Here is a 27,500-nt window from a genome sequence, read left to right on the forward strand (position 1 = left end):
GATCGCGAAAGATCATGAAGCACTGCTTGCCTGTAGAAAGACAATTAAACAAATAATATTGAATGTCTAAAAGAAAGGAAAGGAAAGGAAAGGAAAGGAACTTTATTTAAGTGTCTAGTTGTTCTAGCGCTGGAGCACTAATTGGAGACACCATAAACGGAAATCAACAATCAACCCAAATCAAGTCAGATGTTGGTTTTTGAGGAGAAGGGAATTAAACCAGAGTACCCGGAGAAAACTTCTTGGTGCAGAGTAAAGAACAAACAAACTCAACCCACATATGACGCTAAGTCTGGGAATCGAACCCGGGCCACAATGGTGGGAGGAGAGTGCTCTCACCACTGTGCCATCCCTGCACCCCCAATAAATATAATAAATTCCCGTAATTTACTCTTCATGGGAATAGATCACAGAAGTGGCTTGCAAATGTACAAGAAGGATGACTTTTGGGAGTTCTCTGGGTGTCTCAGGTTTAACTTCTCCCATCAAACTACATTGTAAATTCCACATTGGCAATTGCATCCACAACATAGTTCTTGGGCCATCACAACCTCGTTCCCAGGGTCTCTCTTCTCTGCCTCCATTGTCGTTGAGAGAAGACCCTGGTTCACGCTGGTCACGTGGCACTCGTCGACAAACATTTTTCCACTAGGGTAGTGTTTTTGTTATATTTTGATCCCGCAACCGCACCTGGGCGAAAAAATATTCGTTTAACAAGGCATTTCTAAAATAAAAAGGTCAAAAGAGCTGATGTTATATTCCCACAGGAGATGAATTCCCACAAAAGCGGTCAAACTAAAAGCAAGAGCTTTTGTGATCGACAAGACAACTTCAATGTCGAGCGGCGATTGACGTTCGCTTTAAAAAAAATTAATTTCGTTAGTAGCCAAAGTTGCTTCTTCAGAACAAACACTAACATAAAAGAATACACCAAACACTACGTTTGCTTGATAAAAATGTCTCTTTTATTTTACTGCGACTAAAAATATACACGCTATTAAAGCGCGGTGCAGTGGTAAAAAAAATCTTAACGACATCGACAATTTACATGAAGTTGTTGAAATATAAATATCATAAGTCAAACTGTCAATTCGCTGTACAAGATTGCGACCTTAGCAATCACGTTGTTTAACTTTTGAAAGAAAAACGAAAATCAAAGAACAAAGTGAAATACCTGCACATGCTAATACAGTTTGATTTGATGGATTTGAGGTCGATATGTGACTCGAGAACTTAAATAACAACACACCGGCTGATCGCTGAACATGTTTGTTTTCCATGGATAACCGTTTCGCTTGTTTTCTTGCATGACAAAATCTTCATTCCCTTAAAATTGTCGCAAACTATTAGCATTCTTCGTTGATCCGGACCTTCACACGGATGAAAACTTGAATAACGTGAGGATATTTTCTGTGGCGTCTGATCGATTTGACCACAACTTTTTTTCTTTCACATCGGGTTCCATATGTGTAGTACATAAAATACTGCTGTCAAACGTTTTGTCAATGGTTATCTGGCCACAAAATCAATTGCGTGCTGATTCCCTTCTTTGCAATGTCAACAAAGCCTACATTGCCACCCATCCCCTAACACACATTTCGCCAACCTCCCAGATTCTGGGAGACACGTGACCAGCGTGAACCAGGGTCTTCTCTCAACGACAATGGAGGCAGAGAAGAGAGACCCTGGGAACGAGGTTGGGGCCATCATAATCAATAAACCAACAAAAGGTTATCATTACCATCATCATTCTTATCTCCACTGTCTCTTTACCTGTGCCTCTTGTGGTATGAAGCCGTGCCCGCACCAAGACTCTTTTGCCAACACACTCAACAGTCAGGTCCTTAACTTTGGTCCAAACTCTAGCTGTGAATTGGATACATGTAAGACTTGTTCATTACTTAAGAGTTAACAGTTCAGCTCTTAAATAATAATTTTATTTCTGATTTGTGTACTTTTTCAGTTGCTTAGTCTTACAGTTGGATTGTAACAAGCGTGGAAGAGGTGATAATGCAGGGGAATAAATAAAAGTCTTTGAACATGCATTTTTTCCCTTGTCCTCAATCACATGTATGGCTTGCCCAACCAGAAACACTAGTTCCTGTTTGTTCACTTAAGAAAAAGTTAACACATCTGTACAGTAGCTAAACGAAGGACGTTCTGGAAAAACTCCATGCTGTACACCTTAGAAGAGTGCCTCCCACCGATGTGATTGTCTATGGGATGAGTTTCTGTTGATCTTAACCTAACATGAAATTTTTTTCTGGGTACTTTCTTCCTCAACAAAAATGCACTGAAAATGGCAGTACAGAAAATCCCCGTCCCATCATTTGGGAATAGTAGATTCTTCACTTGAGCAAGTTACTACCTTCGATTACTTGACTACTGGAAAAATTTGGTTTTATAACCACCATAAGAATAATTTGTGAGCTGATGTTTCAAGCACAAACCCTTCGTCACAGTGTAATGACTGGGCAAGCACTCTTTCAAGCAAGTCGGAATTTGAACTTTTTTCTAGGCCAACCACTCCAGGATAAATACAACTGGCAGTGGTGCTGTCCACTGGTACATGGTTGTGTGATCACACACATGAACAAGGACAATACAGCAGCTGCCAAGGGTGTCTTGCATATGTATTTGGCCTGATCTCAGCATGCTGAGTCCACAGATCACAACATCCATCTGAGGGATGCCCACAGGGCTGCAAATAACGGCCGGTAAACGAACAATGTCCGGTCAAAAATAGGTTTTGTCCGGTCAAATCCTTAGATGGCCGGACAATTTGTCCGGTCGTTTACCCTGGTAAGGAAAAAAAATTAGAGTTTCAAGTTTTAAATATTTAAAGGTTCAATATTATTGGCGTTTGTGAAAAAGGAGAGGAAAAGACGGATACTTCACTACCAGACCAAGAACCTTTAATAAATGATTCGTAGTAGTCATAAAATTTCCGGCTGTCGTTGCACATTTTCGCTTTGTCATTCACCAAGTCGCCACCGCAAATTAGCAGGTCTTACAGATGTGTACCGGTCACAGGTGTGAATTACTTTATTATTACCGGTAGTCCGTGTTGGTTTTGTAAACATCATGTGAGAAGGACAACAAAACCTCTCATTGTAATAATATAAATTAAAAAGGCTCAAAGGGAAGAAATCAATCATCACTTCCGGCATGCCGCGCATAAAGGCTTGGTTACCAAGAAGCTTTTTAGTGATGGTAATGTAGATAAGAATTGGATTTACGGACATCATACTTCACAAGGATTAGGTAATGTTTCTCCATGGAGAATAGACTTGAAATTGACGAAAAGTAGCAAAATTAGGCTGCTGTTCTAGTATTCTAAATGGAAAAAAGAGAGTTGCCTGTTAGTATTATTTTCCCGGTCCCTTTTAATAAGACATAGCAGTGAAACATTTTAAGATTTACCCTTATTCATAAAATTCGGAGCTCAAATTGTGTCAAATCAGTGGACGTGGATTCTACTTGAATGAGTTACTTGTTGTAAATGCACATCAGTTAGCTTGTATTAATTTTTTTTGATGAAAATCAGCTAGATTGCAAGCCTCAGTCAATTTCATCAACTTCATAACTAACCGTATATAAGACGTAGAACTGAGGCAATAGTACCGGTAGTACGCACAAATGTAAAACTGATTTTACTGTACCATGCGTTCCACTTTTCCTGCATTGAGATTGATGCTCATGTACAATAAATGCTTTGAAAATTTACTTGTTTCACATTTAAACATCACGTGAAGGGGAGAGGGGGCACTTTTATAGCGATAAGACGTCCTCAATGTTTGTCCGGCCAAAAATGGGATATGTCCGAGCAAAAATAGGTTTGACCAGACAATGTGACCGGCGCCAGCTGGGAAATTACTTGCAGCCCTGGCCAACATCCTGGAACGCAGTGCGATGAAATATCACAAGACTTTTCTTGGAGTCGTGGCATTCCACTTTCGAAAGCGACACTGTTAACGAGAGGAAACCACTTCCTCAAGCTTATAAACATGCACATTGTACCAATAATTTAAAGTTAAATAACAACAGCTTGTAGGGCAAGCAGTAACAATTGTCAGAGCTCTGATGAAGGTGGACAGAAGCCACTAAAGACTACTGTTGAGAAATAAGAGTAAACTACTACTGATCACAATACTGAAAGCAACTTATTTTCACTTGTATTATTGTTCCTTACAGGTTTTTTCTTGAGACTGGGCCATAGGAAGAATGGCATAGCGATCCTTCGCATAGTCCTGTTTACAAAAAAATTGTTACAAGAAAGTCAATCAATTGCTAGAAATGTGATCCCTGATAAAATAAAGACCCTCAGCTTGATTTTGAAGGAAGAGCCAACGCCAAATGGGCAGTTTTTTGAGAGAAGAAACTTGGCAATATTCTTTCAAAATTGCAACCAAATATTTGGAACAATAAAAGCATACTACAATGAGCTGTGGAAATGCATCCACAAAAAAGCAATGCCAATGGGATCAATGTAGGCCAATTAAGTTTTTTCACTCATTTTCAACCTATTGCCTTAAATTTTTGGTAATGACAAGAAAGTACAGTGTTTGTGTACACTGTACCTTACATACACTCAACAAAATTAGTTCATTCTGATTAGACAAAGGGAGTACAAAAATACCAATAATTATTGGTGTTTTTGTAATCTGTGCAGTTTCAATCGAGTTTTTGTTGCAACCCCCATCACATGCAACTACGGCAAGTAAAATAAAACTAAAAGGACTGATACATGTTTTAAAATGAAAAAGACTTGCAAACAAAAACAACAGGAACAAATTGATGATATAAATAAATAATAGTGAATTTTTTTCATGAACAACGGTCTAACATAAATAGTACCTCAACAACCAAGCCAAAAAGTGTTGTAGAGAGTATCCTAAACAAAATTTTCACAACTTTCCATTGAATTCTCTGTTAGAAGTAGTAATTAGGAACATGGAATTTCCTACACAAATTTGACTGAGATTTGACAGAAAAGCCACTTTTGACAGTCCTGCATTTGTCACTTTAATAACTTTTATTAGGAAATACTAAATCATTCCAGTTTGTATATCCTTGATCCTCCTTACCTCTGCATCTTTTGTACCAGCTTCCGTAGCCTGAGAGTACAAAGAAACATTATGAGAAATTCATGAATGAAATGACAGTATATTTGACGCATCAGTTATAGATGAATGAAAGAAGTGATCCTCACACTTAGCTGGACAATTTAAGGGGGGTGGCACTTAACTACAGAAAGACAATGGTTGCTAAGGAACCTTTTTAGTCAAGAGACCTAACAAAAACGTTGCATGGATGGTTCTTTGAAGTAACTTTTTCAATGTAAATCTGACATCAGTTCAATCAGAATGCATGTGCGCAACTAGTCCCAGTCCTCTGCCATGAGTTTCAGTTAAAAACATGTAACCCTAACCCTTAACCCTAACATGTAAAAACTCTCAGGAAACGAAAGGAAGAGGCAGTTTTTTCACCGGCTGGGAACCGTCCCATCATTTTACATAAACATGGATGTTCGGGAGAAATACCGTGTGACCTTATTGTGTTTAAAGACAGTAGGAAACTGCATAACTCACTGCATGATTGCCTACTTCGTAACCTAGTATCCAATTTCCCAACGAACTTCGCAACGTGGCACGATAAAGTAATTTGTAATTTGTTGCGTTTCACAGAATAGCAGCAAATTGGTGTTTTCAGGGTTGACTACCATTTACAGGGCTTTGGAGGATAAGCACAACATCACAGAAGCAGGAGTCAATCTTTGAAAATAACTTCAAAAACGATGCGGAACGTGCAAGGTTTAATTGGTGCTTGACTTATAATTTCTCACATGGCAAACGAAACAAAACTCATAAACCACACAATACAAAGTTTGCAAAAGCATTTAAATCCTCCAGGTTTGTACAAAGAATAAAAAACAATCATTACCAACCAGCATTTTCAGGCAACACGAGTGACGATCATGCTTGCACGCAAACACGAGGTATTGCGCCAGGTTACTAAGCCATTGAAGGATCGCGTTTTATTTGAAGAAACGAGAATGTTTTTTAAAGCTTTCCGCCTTTGGAAAACGAAAATTTTCAGTGTCTATCTCATATTTGTGCTTGTGAGTATCTTTGAACAACATTTAAAGTAAAACAAATCCTTTTTCATTTCAACTGGAATTGCTTTTAAGTACATTCATTTTGAAGTCTTTCGTCCACTGCGTTCGTTATGCCCAAAGACCACATTATGATCATGTTCATTTTGAATAAATTACTTAGCTGAAACTTGGCTCGAAATCTTTGACCCATGTATAAGTCGAGGGCGATTTTCGGAGCTTCTTTTGAGGCCATAAAAGGTCGACTTATACACGGGTAAATACGGTAATTTTCAAATGTTGGAAATTAAACATGAAGCGGAAGTGAGTGCATTTCACTTGGAAACGCGCGTTGCAATTTTGTCAAACACTTCACTACAGTTGACACACCTATTGTGTTATCATGTAACCTGCTATCAGGCTCTATTTTAGTTTCGCGTGGTACGTAATGTGGAGTTGGCAAAACGAAAAATAGAGCCTGACCAAATTCCTCTTCGAAATTCCTTCCGCCCACTTTTTTTGATTGATTGACAAGTCCTTTATCGGCCAATCAAATTTACTTCCATTACACCAATACACGCGTGGACGGCAGATTCACGCTATTTTGTTTTGACCAGAGTTAATTACCGTGGGAGGAATATTATAAACGAATTCGAAAGTTACCGTTGGCTTTAATTTGAGAAAAACAAATAAAGCATGGGGAATGTTTTCGACCGCTATATTGCGGCAAAGGCCGGTGTAATTCTCCCTCCGAACTTCACTGAATATGCATCCTATTTAAGCTTGACATCTTAATTTGTAATTGAGATAACCTAGCATTTTGTCGTTGGACGGTTTGGCAATAGATTTTTAAAGAAAAAAAAAAAGAGAAATACATTATTCCTTTAACATGTTTGCCCATGAAGGTTTCTTTGGTGATTTTTTCGGGTAATATCTTCAGTTGCAGTGTATTTCTAGAATTAATTGCACGCAGTAAAATCATGATAAGTTTGGCTGTTAATTTTTTGATGGAGTACGAACAGTAAGATGCACTCGCAAAGTTTCTTTTATTGCTGTACAATTGATCTCTCTGGAAACATGCCATTTTAGTTTCTGGAGTGCGAGTTTTAAGTTAAATCAACTGGAAATATTATGAAATGTGCAAACAAACCGTGTCATGTACAGTAAATAAATAAAGCCGTTTGATACACAGATATTCAAAACATGCAATCGTGTAACTTGCAATTTTATCGGCATCTCCTCCTGTTGATATATATGTCCCTTGTCTCATCTAGGAAACCAATATGCATCGGCTTTCATTGCCATTTGAAAGAACCAGCTATTTAGCTTTCAAAACATCAGGGAAGTTTGTGCCAAAGTACTTTCAACCATATGGCCACAGAGCTCGACAACGGAATCGCTAATTTCACTTGTTCCAGAGATTCAAACCCGATTCTGGACAAGTTATGAGATGTTTCAGATGGCATATCTTTATTTATACAAATACAATCAAGTTGCACCGTCCACGGCATTGTAAGAACAAAAGGGAGCAAATTTTTTCGTACACTTATGGCGGATTAGTCTCGAGAACTTCGCGAGAGCTCCGCGCAATCACGATGGCATTTTCACTTCCGGCGTTTCAACAGCCAATCAGATCATGAGTTTGAGAGACTTTTGGTCAGGCCCAATTTTAGCGAGCGACAACATAAGAGAACATACGGGCGAAGCTAAAAATGGGCCTGATCGCAGGTTAGTAATCATGAAACTAACAAAAGAACCTAAACAATGAAAAGACAATGGGCCAATTCGTACATACTAATTATCTTTGATGAAGGCAGGTGCGCTTTTGATGCGCGTGTTATAAACGCAGACATGTGCGCAATTTTCTTATGCTAGTTTCACAGGCCTTTTTTGGGATGCTTATTTCTGGTCTGCACTGTAGGAATTCTTTGATTTGCACCTAACATCAAGGCGGCCATGTTGGTGGAATTAAAGAAGAATGGGAAAAAGTCTTTTGGGAATTTCACTCTAATACTATGCAAAACCTGAGCTACATTTTTCTATTGTTTTGCCACCAACATGGCCGTCTTATAACGTGAGTGCAAAGTATTAAATCGATGTCAAATTGGGAATTGATGTCAAAAAGGAAAGACTGGCCCTGGCTCTTCCTTGTTTCTCCTTCATTTTTAACTTTACTTTCGCAATTGTGGAAAATTATATTTTTACCAGACACTTCCACAGTATACTGAAATTGGCTGATTCGTTAATTTCGTGACAAATGAGAAGTAATTTAAGCTTATTCCCCCCAAGGTCAAATTAAAACCATGAAATGTTTCAAACCTGTTTTGCTTCTCGTTCGGCTTTCTTTTTCTCCTTTTCTTTCTCTTTTTCTAGTTTTTTAAGAGCGTTTTTAGACAATGGTTTTCCGTCCGGTCTAAAGGCAAAACAACGTTAGCTTACTATATAATTATTAAGCGTTGATTGTTCAATTCAATTTGTAAAGAAGTTCATCTCACCCCAACGGTCCAGTACTTTTCTCGTCGGCTGGTGCTACACCGATTCCACTTTCTGTTGACATTATGACCGATCTTCTCGCAATGAAGCCTTTAGCAACCAAAGAAGAACTACAACAAGATATTTGACGGATATGAGGAGCTGCTTTGAAAAGAAAACTAGTCAAGCGCCACGATTGCATGCAAGCGATGTATTTCGCCAGGCCCCTCGATGCACGCCTTCAACCGAGATTCGATCCGAGTCCCCTCCGATCGGCCCTCGTTCTTTCGGTTCATTCCTCCTCGGCGCAATTGCTGTTTCCCTTTTAGGGCAAAATGGTTCCTGGCGGCCATCAGGAAAAATGCAGTCCCATTATCCACTCGAAAAAATGGAAACTTTTAACTAAAACTTCTTTTCGAATGGAAAGCGCCCTTGAACTATTCAATTAGTGTGGGAAGCGAGTAATCAAATATTGGTCGGCTGTTGTTTGTTGACTGTTTCGAGCTTCTAATTAATCCACTTGTATTTGGTCTTTCCTGGAGTGCCATCTTCTGACCATCGGCATCGTGGCGACCAACCGAGGACCACCACCGTCTTTGTCGTGCAATAACTCGAACTTTAAATATTTTGAAAAGGGACCTCCCTTTGACTTTGTGTCAAAAGGTCGAACCGTACGATCACGGCCAAGGGGAGGACGTTTGCTCAAAACGAAAGGCTTTATAAATCAAACTTGGGGAAAAGATCAAATTAGCCAAACTTCAGTGATAGATTTTTGCTGCGCTGGCATGAGCTAGAGACCGGGCTAGACCGTATGACGGCACTCAGCTGTTCAAAAGGCTCGCGGAGCTGATACAGCACTAAAGGACATGGAAAATATAGCTAGGACACACGCCGGGTTAGAACAACTGTCGCTTTCAATTAAGCAACTTAAGCAAAAAGGGGAAATGAACCAGGATGTAACAAATATAAAAATGAAAATATGATGAGGTTATATATGAAAATGCTAAATTGGAAGAGAAAAACACCGCTATCGCAGAGGTCATATCTCCTTCAAACCTGAATTAATTCAAGCTTTTCTTTTGTTAATGCTTATAAATAACTCTCATAATTGCGATGATACAACTCTTAATAAAAAATTAAGACGTTGTCTTAACATATTTTTTTAATCACTCATAAATTAACAACTGTACAACAATTATTTGCAATGGAAATGTATTACTAACTGGGAAGCCTGAGTGACCATCGTTGCCGGAAAATTTCCCAATTTTAAGACTACATTGTTCAAATAAGCCCTTTATTTCGTGAATGACGACAACTTAATGGTTTTCACACTATCTTCACGAATGCCCTTGTCTCTGGTAGGGCAATACTTGATTTCGTACACGTGAGAACCTTGGAATATTAGGATTCGTTGTGCTACGACGATCTCCACATCATGGAAGGCTCATATCACGCCCAAAGCTGTTTGACGTGCTCCCACTTACGAGATGCAAGACCTTTAACCCCGCATTTCCGAGGTCTTATTAGTGAGAGAACGTGCCAAAAACGAGTCCACAGAGCGCTTAAACACGCCTTTTATTAAGAGATAGGGAGAACAGATTCCTATTTAGTGCAAGCCGAGCCTTTTTTTAACGACAGAATCTGAATTGATCATCACCTATAATTCGTTCGCTATGCACAAGAAAGTGCTCGACATTTCGCGGGATTTCGTAGCATCGAAATATGGGTGCCTAGGTTATGGTAAATTTCATTTTCAAGAAAGCGTGACTTGTGGATGATATTAGGAAAGGACTGTTTTTGTTCAAAAGTAGCCCAACATGGACTTGTGTAAGTAATGCACTTATCCACTAATTTGTGTGTTTTTGGAAAACAGCACGTACACGCCTGTATGGGCAAAGCATGTATTTCTTCCTCTAGAAAAAAAACATGGTAAACTTCTTAGCTCATGTCAGCTGTCAGATTTACCGGGATTTGGAAACTTAAAGACAATTTAGCCAAGTAATACACTTACCCTACTCAAGCGGGTTAATTCTAAAACACGGTTAGGAAGTATTTGCCAACAGCAAATCCGGTAATCACAAATTTTTAAGATAAACAAAAATTCACTTCATGCTTTCAACATTGGTCAGAGATTGTTTTTGCCTTAACTATTATTTAATTACAAAAAGCCAATTTTGTTAAGCTGTCTAGTCTGCTAAAACCTTATCACATCTTACTGTTTTAAAGGGGAGAAAATTGCTCGTGCGTTTGGCAAAGAACCGACAGTACTAGCGATGAAGAGCTACTTCTAGTACTTCTCAGTGATGGGTCATCTATCGCAGTGGATTTCATTTTGCAATTTAGGGTTATTATGTCTTGAACGTCAACGCTATTGTCTGGCTTTTCCACTGTCTTTCAAGCTTCTATTGTCACCATCTCTAAAATAGAGGTATTAGCTGCTTAAAACACACATTCATATCTGCTGTTAAGGAATTTTCCATTGTTCACTTGAATGACTTAATTAGATGTCTAGAGGACCAAGTGGTCACAGGGAGGGAGGGACATATCAATAGAGTAAGTGTGATCACAGTCTAAATAGGTTGGCAGTGCTGCCAAAGGCAATTCAACATATTAAAACTGACAAAAATAGAACGACTTTGAAAGTTTCTCAGCATGCGTACGTCTGTCTATTCCATCCTATTACATGCGTCACGAATGTGAATTGTAATGTTGATCTTAAGATGCATTGTTTACACATTGAATTAAACTGTGACAAATCAACGCAGGTTTCTTCTTGCATCTTCCCATCGACAAATAAAATTAAAGGCGTAGCAATCCGTAGAGGTCAGGCTAGGGTAATACCAGTTATACGTAAATAAAAACCAGACACCCGATTGGAAAATTTTTGCGTTTTATTTCTATGGAAGAAATCTCATCAACTTTACTTAACGTTTCTTCGATGTCCATTAAATCGTAAATGTCTTGTGCACTTGACACCTAAAGCCATTGTACTGGATGACAAAAGTTTTCACAATGTTTACAATATGGCTTTGCATATTAATCACCTCTATTCCGCTGAAATATAGAATCTTTTATCAATGATTGCCCTTTCCTTTTTTTAAGTGCAACTTGACTTTTCTTGAAGAAGAAATCCCCAACGTTCTCCTTTCTTATAATTTATAGTATTAAATCTACTTTGGGTTTTTTTTATATACATAATTATATTTATCTAACACATCAATAGTTTGGTCTATATTGTAGTGGGAATTCTTTTTAGGTGCCTCACAATGTCGCACAAGTTCGATCTTTGCCCCTCCACGAACCCTTGGTGTGTATCGCAGATAAATTGTCATTGTTAACGGTGAATTCCCTCGATCTATGAAGCTAAAGTCTTTGGCAAACCCACTTTTTTCTGTCGTTCCGGGAGACCAGTCTGCAAATAAACAACAGACAGAAATATTTTAAAATATTTTACAGTTCATGTGAAAAAAAAGTTTTAAAGCGGAAGACATGAAATTACGATCGGAAACAAAGTTACACCAAAACGTCTTAGGGCACAGAGCCAAAACAACGAATAATGTAAATGTGTTTTTGTCTGGCAAAAAATCTTGCACAGCTCAGTTTCCTAACCAGACTTTCGATAACAAAGGTCTGGTTCAAAGTTGATTGTAAGCGTCAGGTATTGGGAAAAATGCAGAATTCGTCTGTGTGCCCTTACCTCTTTTTATGTTGATGTTTAACTCTCCTGCAAATCAACCCCGATGCACAGTGACATCTCTGATTCAACGAATATTCCAAGCCTCCTTCCGGAACCTCGCAATCCTCGCCCTCTTGAAGTAACTGTTTACAAATCGGATGTCCATGAACGTTTGCACAGCAAAAGCCGGCGTCACATTTCGGTTTGTCCCTTCTACATTTTCCGCCTTCGGTTCCTCTGGGCTTAGCCACTCGACAATGTCCAAAGACGCATTCCATTCCATTACAGCACATTTTATCCCTTCGACACTTTTGTATTTTATCTTGGCATGCATGACAAAAACCTTTGTGTCTATGACAGTAATGTCCTTGTCCACAATGTCTATCCTTTCTGCAGTGCTGAAAGCAAACAGAATAAGAAAAATGATGTTAGCAATCTCGCCTAACCCTGCAAACTTAGGATTTCTTTCCAAACGATCTCTCTAAACGATGACTTACCCGAAAAGTTGAATTTCCCTTAGTTCTGTTGTCGTTTAAGTTCTCCTCACTGTTGTCCGTATCAACCGGATTCACACTCATTATCCAGCTATGCACGACACTCTCCACCACTTCAACGCACACCAGGAGAAAAATCACCAGCAACAAATTTTTTCTCATCATGTTTTTCATCTTCGCACTCGGCGAAGCTGCCGTATGATGTACACCAGCTAAGTAGATCGTTAACGACTTACCTCTGAGTTTGACCAGTTAATATATAAATGACATTCACACGTGTCGAAACAAGACTGCCATAAAACTTGTCAATAAGCGACCAATAGTGATCAAGCATTTATTTAAAAGCTTGTGTTTAATGGGCGGGAGGGCGTGGATGAACAATTAGCAAGGAGGAGCTCGTACGCCCCTCAGTGTTATTCCTTTATTTACTGTTAAAATTAATTTGGTGTTTAACACGATTGACAGACAGGCATTCAAAACCCAAGTAATCATGCATCAGTGTTTTAGTTTGCATTCAAAGTTTCACTTAACCTCGCATATCATTTTCTAGGAATATGAGGGATCAATACAGTTATTGAAAATATCATTTAGCAACCGATAACATGTCGCTCAACGTTTTAAAATGTTTAACCACTGTCAATGCATTGGTCTTATCGCTCAAGCTGTTTCAATTGCTGATACTCAAATTGCAAAACAAATCTTAAAAACGTATACAGGTCGACAATATCAGAAGTCAACCATTACAGTTTTGTGGTGTTCACAAGAAGCCGTTTTGCTACGCGTAAGTTGAAAAGCTGAGAGGACTTGAGACTGGAGAACATTTAGGCCTGAACCACGCCAGAAAATGACCTCGGTGAAAGATGTGTCAGTTGTGATTACAGAGTAAATATTTTTATTGTTCAATTAACGCTTTGGTTGTTACAATAATTACACAATTTAAACAGTTTTATTGTAAATACTCCACTGTGACTAAAGCAACGAAAAATCCATGCAAAAAACTTGTATACGATGTTCAAAACTCGGCAGAAACAGATTTAGTAAGTGGTCTTGGTTTTCGTGCGACGAGGAGGCGAGTTCCATTCGTGTGAGTTTTTAATTGATTGTACTCTCAAGTACTTGAGAGACCGGACATGACAAAATTAAAAAACAAATTCATTCCTTATCCAAACTATAGTGGGCATGCAGGACGCTTGTAAAATATTTTTTTTTCTTCACTGACCATTTTAAAATGCGTTCGGTGCCGTTGGTTCGTTACCATAGCACGCCCGGCAGAGATTATCGATAATCACCGGTATTGGGAGACCGCAAGCTCTATAGAGCGTGCAATGGAACATCGCTTTGGCTAAAGATCAAGTTGGTTTGGTCATAAGGGGATTTTAAAGCCATTAAGGCGTGCAGATTTGAGATAAACTACTCTAGGCTAGGTATCAGTCACCCTGCTTTGATATAGCGTGATACAGCACCTCGTACCTTTTTTATCACGTTTGCGAGAATTATGTAACCTCCAAAATAAAAGCGCACAATATCTGCCGGCCTTCGAAGTGCAAATTCCGAACTGAATTTTTTGTTTTGTTTTCATAGTTCAAACAATGCATAATTTTATAGATTCTGTTCAGCAGGTTTTCACGCTAGTGCTTCACTGGTTCTGAGATGAAAGCGTTATCTGTTTTTGCGCGGATTGATCTTCTAGATCTTTTTAGGAATTTATTTTCGATCTTTTATAAACCCGGCAATAGGATTTTTTTTTTCACTATTAACAGCTCCTGAAAAGATTGAATTGCTTATACTCGGTGATACACACTTGAGGATCATGAAAGTTAACATGAAAATAAAAAGATAACAATTATTATCAGAAAAGCCAGAAGACCGAAATATTCAAAACACCCCCAATTTATCACGTATCCACAATCATGTTTAATATCGCTATATGTTTGTCCTTTCCACTGAACCACGTTTGGCGGGGTCAGACTGAGAAATTGCAGGTACGCGAGCCGTACGTCAACAAAGTCTTGTGGTAAGAAATTCGCCAAAATGAGAGCACAGGAGGTGTCAAAGGTCTCCCCGCACCAAGCCAGTTATTCAAGGATCCATAGGCTTGTTCCGTAATCTGTGATTTTTCTTAGGAATTCTGACACACAGTTCTCTCTAATTGATCTCTAGAGGGAAACGGAAACACTCAGTAGGAATAGTTTATTGCCTACTCAAGTAAAATTGCACCGGTTGTTTTTTATACTGCTCGAGGCCGGAAATTTAGGCTAATTTCGCTAGCACATGATATGGAGGCTGACAACACTGCCAAAACCTCAAGGATAGTAAAGTTGACCCCCAAGCAGCGGGTGATAGTAAACACCTGAGTGAAGACAGACATGTCGAAGGGGACAAATAACTACCAATATTCTTAATTTCTAAAGTGATATGGACATTCTCAAACACTCAATCGCAACAACATTATTTTTCTTAGCTCATTTACATTCTGAGACTTCTGACCTCTTGATAAAAATAGTTTTACTTCTTTTGCGAAGGGAAATAACTAGGAATCGTGCGTCATTAAGAACAAGCAAAGCCTCCCCTGGAATTTAAACATCCATACCTGAAAACCAGACTCTCCCGACACCAGACATCACAAGTTTGGATGACGAAAAAGAGAATCAACGTTGTGACCTTGGAGATGTCGTGGTGCCAGGTCACTGAACAAAGGATTTAATTAAGAATATCGATAAGAACTGCAATGAAGTGGAATGGTAGGCAAAACTTACACCCTTACTGACTGGGAGCAATAAAACCCAAATTACGTTTTTCTAAATAGCTTGGCCTAAGGTTTAACAGAGGAGTTTCAGAACGAAGCATGGTATTTCTTGGTAGATTAAAGAATTTGTCCCTTTAAAGTTATGGGGAGCTGCTGGGCAAGAAGCATACCAGATCGGTCATGCACACAGAGACTAAAAGTGGGGTATTAAGAAAAATATGCGCCGGGAGACATTTTAAAACTGTCAATTAATTTATTTGAAGTGGCAATGGATTTAACACTGTAACACTCATTGATCACTATGCAAATCAAATTAAATCAATGCATAATCAAATAAAGCAAAGCACAGAGCTAACGGATTCAAAACAGCCACTGCGACCTTCAACGCTCGCAGTCGTCAGTCAGGCTACGCAATCGTAAGTTATATCACCCATTGAAACGTCTGATACTGATTTGAAGAGCCTTCGCTCAAAATTGTTGTTTTCGTCAAGAAAAAATAAAAGTATAACACATAGCAAGAGAGTGCATCACAATCTGCGGTTTAGCGAGGAATTTGATCTCACTCTTCAGTTATGTACAAAAGCCGGGCACTGGCAGTACGGAATTGGTTTTGATCGCTGCTGACCTTTTTCCTGGGTTCCACTACAGATGATATGGTACTGCGAAATAAGTAGCGGAATATTTGCCTTCGCCAATTTATTTTCAGCTCTACCGTTTTGCAATGGCATCCACTGTCCATTTGATGCTAAATCCGCAACACTTTTTGTCTTGGGAAGTTCTTAGGGCACTCGAGAAGTTAGGGATACTGTTGGCTACCACTTCAGTGGGTACGCTTTTCAGGAGCTCTCCAAACTCTCTGCGTGCACTTCAACTTGATACGTACGCAAAAGCGTGAACCAGTTAACTTATCGCCTATTGTATTCTTACTCGAAGGCCCGCTGATCTTTAGCTTGTTGCAGACAGGATTTCCTGTCTGGAGAAGAAAAGGTAAGCAATGATCTGTTGCTCATTAAGGGTAAATGAATTTACATATTCGACATACGGAGACGTTTGCAGGGGGCACCATTTGAATTTGATTTTTTTCAGTAAAAGAGCTGCTTCTGTGCTCTAAAAATATTTGGACTTTCTAGTCCTCTCGGAAGACTTTAAACCGTACAAAGTTCCCGTCTCATGCACAACACTTGTTTATAAACTCAGCAAGCATAGATGCCAAGTTGTAGGGAGAGGCTAGCTGGAGATTTAATGGAGCGCCTAATCCGAGCGAGCAACAAAGGTGCAAACTTTTGGAGGGGAGTCCGGGGGGATGCCCTTCCCCCCCCCTCCACCCCCCAAGGGAAAATTTTAAAATCTGAGTTCTCCTAGATCACTTTTCCTGCATTCTGAGTTGATTTAAGGACACATTTTACCATGTCACTTCGGGCAAACAAACACGAGCAGTGAGAAGAAAAGGGCTCTGGGGTCTAGAATTTCTTGATTTCTCGTCAATTTGCTGCTGATTTCTCGTCGACTTCACGATTTCGCAGATTATGAACAGTTTTACGTTTGTGGAACAATAATTTTATATTTGTTAACCCAAGCTCAGCTGGAGATTTTGCTTGCTTGGCTGGAGAGCTGGAGATTGAGTGTGGGGGTGGGGAAGATGGAAGAAAAGTACCTCTTGAGCCTGCCGCGTAAACGTAACTGGAGCTGGAGGAAATAGGCTGCAAATCAGTGTTGTGGTAACTCTGACTGCTAGGTCAAACTAAAAAACAAAGTTCTGGCGAAAAAAAAAAAGGAAACAGCAAATCAAGATTGCTTCTAATTTTTTTAAAGAAAAGGAAATGACTACGTTTGGATGATGATCAAGCAAGTAGAGTTCAAGAATCAAGTGCCTGATGAGGGAATGGAATATCGTACGACATAGTGCGTTATTGGTTTCCAGGATTGATACAGAGAATTTTGAACATGAAGAGACTCATCGAACTTTTGGTGTCAATATTGTCACAAACATTTTGAGAGCAAAAAAGAGTTGCATGGAAAGAGGCGCCGCATTTGTCGCTTTTCTAATTTGCACATTACACTAGTGAAAGTTTCTTAGTTTAAAATTTGGAGACAACAGTTTATAGCGAGTATGTAAACATGAGAGCACGGAGTGTGCTCGGAGCCGAGACTTCATGGCTTGAATCGCGTTCGAATACAATCCTCTTCCAGCAGTGAATGTACCAGCTCAGTTTTTTAAATATTGTCGTATTGTGACTTCCTCGTCATGGAGGCCGAAGCGGTAAGACAGGAAGACGCAATACAACAATCAATTGTCGATGTCACTTTCAGGATTGCATGCGTGCTCAATAAAGTAAGAGGGTATAACCGCGATATACTTTTCTCCATAAATCCTCCTTACGGCGCCTCTTTTGATCAAGATTCTTGTGGCTTCACACAAAAGCCCCTAACAATATCACCTTTAAGCACAGCTCGTGGGAGGGAATGCTTATAAACGAACCTGGTTCCAGCTGAGTAAAATTTTAATTCTGTTAGCAGTCCTAAGTTCCTTCTGGTATCAGTGTGCTCTCATCCGACATGATCTGAAACGGGTTCTTGCTGTTCAGTCCGCGAACAGTCCACGGTACCCTGAAGAATATTCTGAACCCATGCATGTGTTGTACATTGTCTGTGAATTGAAAATAACGTTCAATGACACGATGAAGTGCCATTATAACTATACAATAACTATTTTCCTCCGTGCGTGCTTTGTTTAATGGAGATTTTCACTGTGCAATTTGTTCTCCTGAGTGAATACAAATCATCTCAGCACACCCACTTCAAATCTCATTCTCTGATAATCCGGCCGAGTTCCGAATGACTACGTATCATTTCACATACTTAAGCGGACCCCTACTTAGTATATTATACGCAACAATTTCAAATTTGTGATCATATCTCTTTTAAATGTTCTTCAACTTTTAGCAGATTCTAAATGTGGCCATAATCCATAATAGATTTAACGTATAACATGCAAACATTCCATCAGCAAAGCTATGCACCTTTCAATTTATATCCTTTTGATTTGCTTCGGTCTTAACAGCACTTCAGATGCGCATGTGGAAGTTTACCTTAGCAAGGTGACCTGTTTGGCTAAAAGCTGGTCTCCAAAGTGACCCTGTAATGACATACAAGTCATGCTTTCTTACAAGGCTCGTCAATGTTGCTGATATTGCGAGAAAGAGAGTTCAACAACAGTGGTGCAGAAAATCTAAAAGTTCTTTTGCTCAGAATATAATTGTAGCTAAGGGAGATGGCGGATATCACTTCTTTTACTAGTACATGTACTATTCAAGTGGATACTACAGTTATTAATACAGTATTCACAGTGATATTTTGGATCACTTGAAGGCTAAAATAATTTTTTTCATCATTTTTGTGATGGTCACTTGGTCACCAAGTTATAGCTGCCGAGAACATAGCATAAATGGTTTAGACTTGAGGTCCTGTTAAAATGTTATTTACCTGCTGTGAGGTCATGTGCAGTGAAAAATATTAGTTCTGGTATAACCAACAAACCGTTTCCTTCCACCAAATACTGAAGTCAAGTAGATAATGCTCCCCCACGGCTTATTACTGTCTGATTACTAATATGGTCATGCAATTTTCAATTTCCTTTATCATATGGCCAAGGAAATCGTTCTCGAATGACTGATATAGAATTTATTTTAAGGAGCTTTTTTCGACTAATCGCTCTCCCAGTGAGTCATCAATTATCGATAAGTTGCTGTTGCTGTTTCTTATTTCACTATTTTTTTCAATTTTTGGGATAAAGTCCGATTGCGATGAATAGGGTGCTCCCGAAAAAAGACTGAAAGATCCTTTGCGCATTACTTGTATAAGCACACTCCTTATTCTAGTGTATGTATTTGACAAGTATTCCATGAACGCGAGTTAAATACGAGATGATAGTAGGGCAACGAGGTCTCTACCACCGATTTGTCTACTAAACTCATCTCATATCTCGCAAGACTGGGAGAATAATCGTCTTAATAACTTTACTACAAATTCTTAAAGTTTGGATACTTGGAAATTTCGCTTTCAGCCTCTCACCACGTGGCGCGATCTTACGTAAGGTACCGCGGCTTACAACTATAGGATTCAGTAGGGCAACCAGGGACCGGTTGCTCGAGGCCTGGTTAGGACCTAGGATAGGTTTCCATGGTATTTAAGGTATTTGACGTTGGTTAGTGCTAACCATGATTCGAGAAACCCGGGTCAGAACGCTGGAAACGAGATAAGGTCAGGTAACCGAGGTTGGAAATCGGAAACAGGAGAAATTTTTCCTCCTTCCTTGCGTTGACGCACATGCGCTGAATATACGTCAAATCTCTAGGGATGGTCCGCAATAACTCTGTTCAGCGTAATTTTAAATTATCACGAGACTTAAGACAGCAACAATAAGATGAACCAATCGGAGTTAAGCGCAGCAAATTTTCGAAAGTTCCCTTAAGCTCCAACATTTTTCTTTGCTGAAATTTAATCTGTTCACCTAAAGCACACACTTTTTGCCGTTTCCACTCAATGCGCCGTTGTCACACGATCGCGTAGGCTATTCCTGAGATGACTTCACAAACTGCTTTCTTCTGACGTCATCTCAGGGAAAGAACCACTTCCCTTGAGACTATGCATTGCCAGTTAGGACAAATCTTACTTAACTGTCACGGACTCTTAGAATCGAAATCACAAGGATTTAAAGTAAAATTGTTTTGTGGTATGCAAAAATAAACAATCTTGAGGTCGGGGCAACTTAAACGTGACCCATCGATAAACAGGCAAAGCAGCGCGAAGTAACTGATCGGGTTTACGCACAACAGGTCACAACAGTCTGGAACAACAGCACTTTCGGAGGGGGGGGGGGGGGGGGGGTGAAGAGGAATAATGGCATATGAAAAACAGGAATTTTTTGGTTGGAATAGTGGAATACCCGTGCGGCTTCTCCCAGTCATCAGGCATAAACTCGCCCAAGTGTCAAAAGAGATTGACCGTCACTAATACAGAGACCAAAGAACTCTTGATCGGGGATCGAGGACATGCGTCTAGGGGACAGCGGTCAAAGAGTGTAGCAAGTCTTGTAAGATACATGTTTTACCAATACAGAGACAAACCCAAACATTCATTAAAGCTAAGGTAAAGGTAAAGTCTCTACTTAAGAGCCAGAAGGCTCATCAGGCCGGCGCTTATCTCCGGTTTCAGTAGCATGAAGCGACTAGGAGTATTTCTACTCCCCCCTGGATGGGATGCTAGTCCATCGCAGGGTCACCCCCAGCATTTCGCCGGTACCCATTTATACACCTGGGTGGAGAGAGGCACCGTGAGAGTAAAGTGTCTGGCCCAAGAACACAACACAATATCCCCAGCCAGGACCCGAACCCGGACCACTCGATCCGGAGTCGAGCACACTGACCATGAGGCCACCGCGCCTCCCCCATTAAAGCTAACCTTAGGCCTAAAACTCTTGTGTAGGTCTAATTAGGTCTTGTTTACGTCTAATTAGGCCTAAGGTTAACTTTAATAAATGTTTACGTTTGTGTCTGTATTGGAAAAACATGTAGCTTACAAGACGTGCTACACTCTTGTCCTATAAACGGGTTTGCTCGATGTTTAAACTAGACGCTCAATGAGCGTAAACTGGGCTGCCTGTGGTACGTGTTACACAAAACAGAAGACAATGAGTTGGGTGGTATTAAACTGCAGTGTTCCGGTACTTTTTTTTAAGAGTGGGGGGGGGGGGGGGGAGGGGGGGGAAGGAGGGAAGGGGGGAGAAGGAGTGATGTAGACACTTTGCGCTCACACGTTCACACGTTGAGTTATTTTGTGTCCATATGTGTCCCGTTTTTAGGTCTTTTACTTTTTAAAGCTTTGGTAATAAATTCAGTTCAAAGATAAAAGCACACGCTCTTGAGTTAAACTCGCTCGTTTCTTCTTTAAAGAGGCTATGATGATATAATCCATGATTTGGGGTGCAGGGATGGCGCAGTGATGAGAGCACTCGATTTAATTTGCGTTAATTGTTAATTTCAGTTTACGGTGTCCCCAATTAGTGCTCCAGCACTAGAACGAGTACTAAACACTTTATAAGTTGCTTTCCTTTCCTTTTTTTTTTTTCCAAAAAATGCCCAAAAGATAAGATGAAACATTGCAAGAATCACTTAAAACTGTTGAACAATATAAAAGAAATACTGCAAAAGGAAAGAGAGGCATGGATGGACATAAACGTCCAAGATTGAAATGGATTACATTTGGGTTATCTTGAAAAAAGTCGGCCCGATGTTGTTCAAAATTGTGACAAATCGCCTGGATGAAGGTCGTTATTCTTCTCAGAATCATTTCGTTTGTGATGTAAAAATAATTTTACAGGTAAAGGAATTTCATATCACCATTTTCGAGTTTTAAACTCGTGATTAACTTAAGATTTTCCCGAAACACTCTAAAATAACATCACATAGCCCCTTTAAGTAAAATAGTCTGCAAAATAAATAGTCTGACGGACGTATTCCTGTATGTCGTGCATGTCTAGAGTTGCACTATGCAAACGTTTATGCCACACACTAAGGAAGGACTGAACATGTTGGTTCCGCGTCATAATTTCTCTTCTTTTCGGTCTAATCTGATGACAGGTCAAATTTTTTTGGGGTTTACGTTTGCACCAAATGGTATCGCAAAGCTAGGAGTTACGGTGTAGCACTTTTATTTCGCGGGGTTTAATTTTTGCGGATTTTGCGGAAAGTACCTTATCCGCAAAAATGAGTTCCAGCAGAAAAAAAACACCAGCAAAATTAAAACCGTAAAAATTTACTCCCGTCAATATAACTAAAAACGGCTTTTAATCCACATCGTGAGGTCAAAAAGATAGTTTATTTTTATATTTTTATTGAGAAAAAGCAACTGGAGCTTGCAACAAACAAAACGAAACGATGAAAGGTTAAGCCAGTACTTATCCAGTCTCTGGGGCATAAGAAACGAACTCAAAGCAGTCAATCAAAAGGTTACGTTAACCATTTTCTACAGCCTCCAGGATGTCACATTTTTTCCACCCGTTCTCGATGATTGAGGGGTTTTTTAACCAAAGAGTAATAGAAGTTGAAAATAGTCTTGCTGCTTGAAAAGAAAACCGAAAAAATTAGTTGCCGGCGGAAATTTCTGTCAATTCGCGCCGCAAAAATTGGTTCCCGCAAACTTCAAAAAATCGCCAGTCCACAAAAAAAAGTCCGGCAAAAGTTTTATGCTACACGGTAACAGTAAAAGGCAAGCCAAAAGAAAGATGAAGAAAAAATAACATAGTTTTCATATAAAACTCTGAATTTCGAATTCTCAGCGGAAGATTAATGACAATCGATCGTAAAAACACCTTGTGTCAAGGTTCTTGTTTATAACGAATGAAGAATGTTCGTCACTTTTAGAGATAAACAACGTACTTTTTAGCCAAGAAACTCACGCCTTTCGTTTTTTAATTTTGTTGCAATATTTAACTGAGTATTTATATTTCACCTGTCGGGTCGGGAAGCCTCCTTTGTTGGGTTATTCACCCGTGACCGGACTCTTATCTGGAACAATGTTGATCAATCCCTTAACTGAAGAACCATTTCTTTCAATAATAAAGCAAAAATTGGACAACAAGCTTTCTTTCAACTAATTATTGACTGACAAGAATTAATCGCATTCCAAATTGTTTAAATTTACCTGAAGACTGCGCAGAGTTGAGTACAAATAAATAAAATTATATTTAGCCAGAAAATTCTAAACACAGGCTACTCCTTGACACGGGGTGATCCCGTGCACTTCCGGCGGTTGCGGCTTGGACGCGTCTCTACAACGCTCTGCACAATTTTCGCTCTACACTCCCAATGCAAGTCCTATTCTCAGCGGTCTGACCTCGCACGTATAAAGGGAGATGTTGAATGGTATATGAAATGAATCATATATGAACTGCGGATATGAAATCAAGTGAAGCTATGATCTTCGCAGTTATGAATTGCGTAGAGAAGCCTGAAAAATTCAGGACCCCGTTGAAGTCCTGAATTTTTCAGGCTTCTCTACGCAATTGCAAAAATTGCGTTCATAACTGCGAAGATCATAGCTTCACTTGAAAAGGAGATGTGATAGAACGAATGCCATTCTGTCGATCAAGCGAGTAGCTGCAGTTTAGAAATGGCTGACCAGGGCGAACAAGTTGCACTGACAAGTTCCGACAGGTGAAAGCCTTCTCAAGCAGTCGCCGTCGCGCAACCGCCGCTGCCTCCACCTCCACAGAACCAAGAAAAGCCTGCTTATCCAAATCCCGGTCAAAACGCCGAAGGGGTAGAGGTTACGTTACAGGTTTTTTCAGCGTTTTGTTTTGTCGTTTCCAGCACGTATTCTTGTATATTGTATCTCCGTTGAAGTTTTAAATTTATCTTCAGTTCGTGTTATGCCCTGTTTTGAAACGTTTAGTTTTTAGCTTAGCGGGCAATTCTCGGCCCCGGTTTTGTATTTTTCCCTGCTGATAACAGGTAGCTTGGTGGCCTTGCGGGCTGTTTTAAGTTGAACTCTTCAAGGTCACATTCTGACCTGCTTGACTTACAGTTCCTGTTTTGCTCTGCTGATAACGGGCAGCCTCGCTGCCTTGCGAGCAATTTTACTGAAGTTTGTTGCTGACATTTTTTGTGCCCTAATTCGAAACGTGTAGCTTTCTAGCTTTGAGGGCAACTCTTAGTTGATTTTCCAGTTCCTATTATGCCCTGCTGATAACGTCTAGCTTAGTTGCTTCGCGGGCAGATTTAAATTTATTTCCAGTTTATTTTGTGCCCTGCATATAAACGGGTAACTTGGTTGCTTCGCGGGCAATTTTAAGTTTGTTTCCAGTTTCAGTTATACTGTGCCCTGCTTCAAAACGTGTAGCTTTCAGGCTTCGCGGGCAATTTTACGTTGGCTCTTTATGTATTTCATGCCCTGCTGATCACGTTTGGCTTAGTTACTTCGCGGGCTGTTTTGATCTTGCTTCTAAGTTTTGTTGTGCCCTGCTTTGAAACGTGTAACTTGTTAGCTTTGCGGGCAATTTAGATTTCACTCTCCTTTTCACTTTATGCCCCACTGAAACATTTAGCTTTAACCTCTTGCGGGCATTTAGAAGTTTGTTTCTGGTTATGTTATACCCTGCTTCTAAACGTTTACGTTTTTAGCTTTGTGGGCAACCTGAAGTTCACTTTCCCGTTTAATCTTTACGCCCTGGGCTCGGTTGTTCGAAAGCCGATTAACTTAATCCAGGATTAGCATAAACTTTGGTTAAATGTTTTCAACTTTTAAGTACATCTTTCTTTTGGTTATTTTTGGTTTTCAAGATTGAATTCCTCTAATGTAAAATTTTGCCAAAATATCAGCGTTGTACAACTATTTGGGAGTAGAGAAATAAACTCCTTGGTAATTATTTAATCTGGGATTAGCGTTAATCGGCTTTCGAACAACCGGGCCCTGTCTGTCCGTTATGTTATGGTTATGCGTTATTCTCATTCTTGTCCAGCTGTCGATGTTTGTTTACCTCGACACGTACTCCAGCATAGAGCTGGTTATTATTTTAGTGCGATCCTTGTTTAATCTTCGTTCTTAATTTTGAATTGTTGATTTCATACCTGAATGCTTGTTTTCGCCGCATTGTCTCACTTTAATTGTTTTATTTTCGTATTGTTCTATGCTTATTATAAAAGTTAGAGATAACAAGTTAAACCGACGTTTCGGAGTAGACATCACTCCATTATCAAGGTAAAAATGTTCTATGATGCTAAAATTACAGTATTAAAAACGATTGACGCTAAGAATTAACATAATAAGCACGTGCGAAATTGGCTATAAGAATACTTTAGCACGAATGGAATCCGATTGCACATTGAGGCTAGGCTTAAGTGTTCTTATAAATAACATTTCAAACACTAAGCAATCAAATTTGTTTTTACATTTTTTTGAGCACCTCAAAGCGTTTAAGCAGGTCCCGAGGGATCGACCCGTGTGTGTTCTTATAGTGTCTGGCAATAGCCGAGGACTGTTGCTTATGTCCCTTTACACGATTGTGTAAATGTCCGCGTGTGTAGCCTACATAACCTTCATCACAAAGGTCACATTGAAATTTATATACAACACACTGCTGATTTATGATCGGCGGCTTTGCCTCTTTCACTTTCAGGCCTAGCCTCAATGTGCAATCGGATTCCATTCGTGCTAAAGTATTCTTATAGCCAATTTCGCACGTGCTTATTATGTTAATTCTTAGCGTCAATCGTTTTTAATACTGTAATTTTAGCATCATAGAACATTTTTACCTTGATAATGGAGTGATGTCTACTCCGAAACGTCGGTTTAACTTGTTATCTCTAACTTTTATAGTTTTATGTTTTAAGAAATCTCTTTTAATACGATCTATGCTTATTGTTACATTTAAATTCCAATCATGTTGGAATAAGAGTTGCGCTGCCGATATACCCGGCTTATTTATCTAGCACAATGTATTCATTTTTTTATTATTTCTGTCATCACAGGATACTATGGAAAACAGCACTCAATAATTTTGCGACAGATTGACAATAGTTTGGCTATGTTTCTTTGAATATTTCGCGCTGTCGATCAGTACAATAAATTTTAATTTTGCCCCTTGGCATCGAATGCAATCACTTCACTTTCCCCTTCTTTTTCTTTTCCATATTTGGGCTTTGCAAGAGAGTATTAAGTTTTTAGAGAATGCGCAGGGGACCTCTGTACAGGCGTTGATAAACCGCATAACCCATTATGGTAGCTGCAGATTAGAAGACAAATATGATGCAGTGCGCCTCGCAGAAGAGCTCGTCTCTGTGGCGAAGACCACTGGCCATGCAAAAGCGGCCAGCTATGACATCATTGCAACCACCCTCAGGGAGAAAATCCATGTGTCGAAAGAGCAATTTAAGGCTTACTTCCTGGCCCTTTTCGCAGATAAGGAGTTTACGAGGATCTTTCATGCCATCTTTAATGTCGATAAGTCATTTAAACGTCCTGCGCAATATTTTCGTACTCAGGCGAGAGGTAATCAGAGGTTTTGCTCTTCCAATCCTCGAGTCACCTTCTATAGGTGCGGAACCCCCGGCCAGAAGTCTACAGAATGTTGGAAGCGATCCCTGACGGCCCGCTATTTTCCTTCAAGCGGTTCAGGTCAAAACCAACCCCGACCGGCAACTCAGTAGCTAGACCCGCCTTTTGTATTAGTTTGGGTTCTATTAAGTCAACTCAACACCAGTACCATATCTCTTCTTTATATCTATATGTGTATATTCTACCCAACTCCCCCTCTCCCAGGTTAGGCGTTACCTTACAAGACTTTGTTTATCAATTTTTATCCCCCCCTTTTCCCCTCGGATGACATTCTCAAAGGGAAGCTCACTTTCCCTCTCGGATAACCGGGGCTGAGTTTGTCATTCCCTGGGCCCATATAACTTCCAATTTCTCCTTTTCTTTTCACTTTAACTCGTGAACCCTTGCTTTCACGACTGGAAAAAGTGTCCTTGTTTCAACCCCAACGCGGTTAGCATTGATGAATTGCAATGGATAAACATCGATGGATCTGTTATTGATGGCGCCCAGGAGAAAACGAACAATACCCATATCGCTAATGACGATATCGCCCAAGTCTTGCAAGGAAATGTTTTGGTGGATACGTCTCGCCTTGTTTTCCGAGATCCAGAACATTTTGTTGTCTGCAGACTGTTCAGCGACGTCGGCTCTAACAGAGAACTACATGGAGATCAGTCATCCAAAAAACTTTGTATCCGCCTTTCCATACACTTCCTAATCATTCTGCGTCATGTTGTGATTTTTAGGATGGGGGCCTTGAGTTTGGGAGACTGAGAACGGGAATGTCCTCTGGTCCTGTGGTTTGGGACTTAAGGACACGCTTTAACATAGAGACTGTCGGTGCCCAATCTCAAGCAAGTGTGAGAGAGAGAACGGTGAGAATAGAATACTATTCTAAGCGGTCTCACCTCGCACGTATAAAACGAG

The 27,500-nt window shown here is 39.8% G+C and overlaps 2 protein-coding genes across 2 annotated transcripts in view; both read right to left on the reverse strand.

The window, feature by feature from the left end:
- The window catches only part of LOC138044258 (aspartate--tRNA ligase, cytoplasmic-like), a 22,657-nt gene extending 13,648 nt beyond the window's left edge, over nt 1-9,009 (reverse strand). The window contains exons 1-6 of the mRNA XM_068890892.1: nt 8,590-9,009; nt 8,414-8,507; nt 5,088-5,117; nt 4,193-4,250; nt 1,774-1,866; nt 1-30 (exon numbers count right to left, since the gene is read on the reverse strand). The exon at nt 1-30 is cut by the window's left edge and continues 73 nt beyond it. Coding sequence (XP_068746993.1) covers nt 1-30; nt 1,774-1,866; nt 4,193-4,250; nt 5,088-5,117; nt 8,414-8,507; nt 8,590-8,768 — 484 coding nt within the window. The 5' untranslated portion in view covers nt 8,769-9,009. The remainder of the gene's footprint in view (nt 31-1,773; nt 1,867-4,192; nt 4,251-5,087; nt 5,118-8,413; nt 8,508-8,589) is intronic.
- Nucleotides 9,010-11,441: 2,432 nt separating this feature from the next.
- LOC138044178 (dickkopf-related protein 3-like) lies at nt 11,442-13,006 on the reverse strand. Its single transcript, XM_068890870.1, has 3 exons — nt 12,740-13,006; nt 12,264-12,640; nt 11,442-11,978 (listed from the first exon to the last, which is right to left on the reverse strand). Exons 1-3 carry the CDS (start codon nt 12,908-12,910, stop codon nt 11,930-11,932), a joined length of 597 nt encoding a protein of 198 aa, XP_068746971.1. The 5' UTR covers nt 12,911-13,006; the 3' UTR covers nt 11,442-11,929.
- Between the last annotated feature and the right edge of the window lie 14,494 nt (nt 13,007-27,500).

The sequence above is a fragment of the Montipora capricornis genome, chromosome 1 (genome assembly GCF_036669925.1).
Source record: "Montipora capricornis isolate CH-2021 chromosome 1, ASM3666992v2, whole genome shotgun sequence".
Lineage (NCBI taxonomy): Eukaryota > Metazoa > Cnidaria > Anthozoa > Scleractinia > Acroporidae > Montipora > Montipora capricornis.

Bases quoted from the DNA above. Each gene is read 5' to 3' on its own strand.
- LOC138044178 (XM_068890870.1), bottom strand. From the start codon at position 12,910: ATGAAAAACATGATGAGAAAAAATTTGTTGCTGGTGATTTTTCTCCTG. The intron at 12,641-12,739 runs GTAAGTCATCGT...GTTTGCTTTCAG, and splicing joins AGGGAAATTCAACTTTTCGG to CACTGCAGAAAGGATAGACA. The intron at 11,979-12,263 runs GTAAGGGCACAC...GTTTATTTGCAG, and splicing joins AAACATCAACATAAAAAGAG to ACTGGTCTCCCGGAACGACA.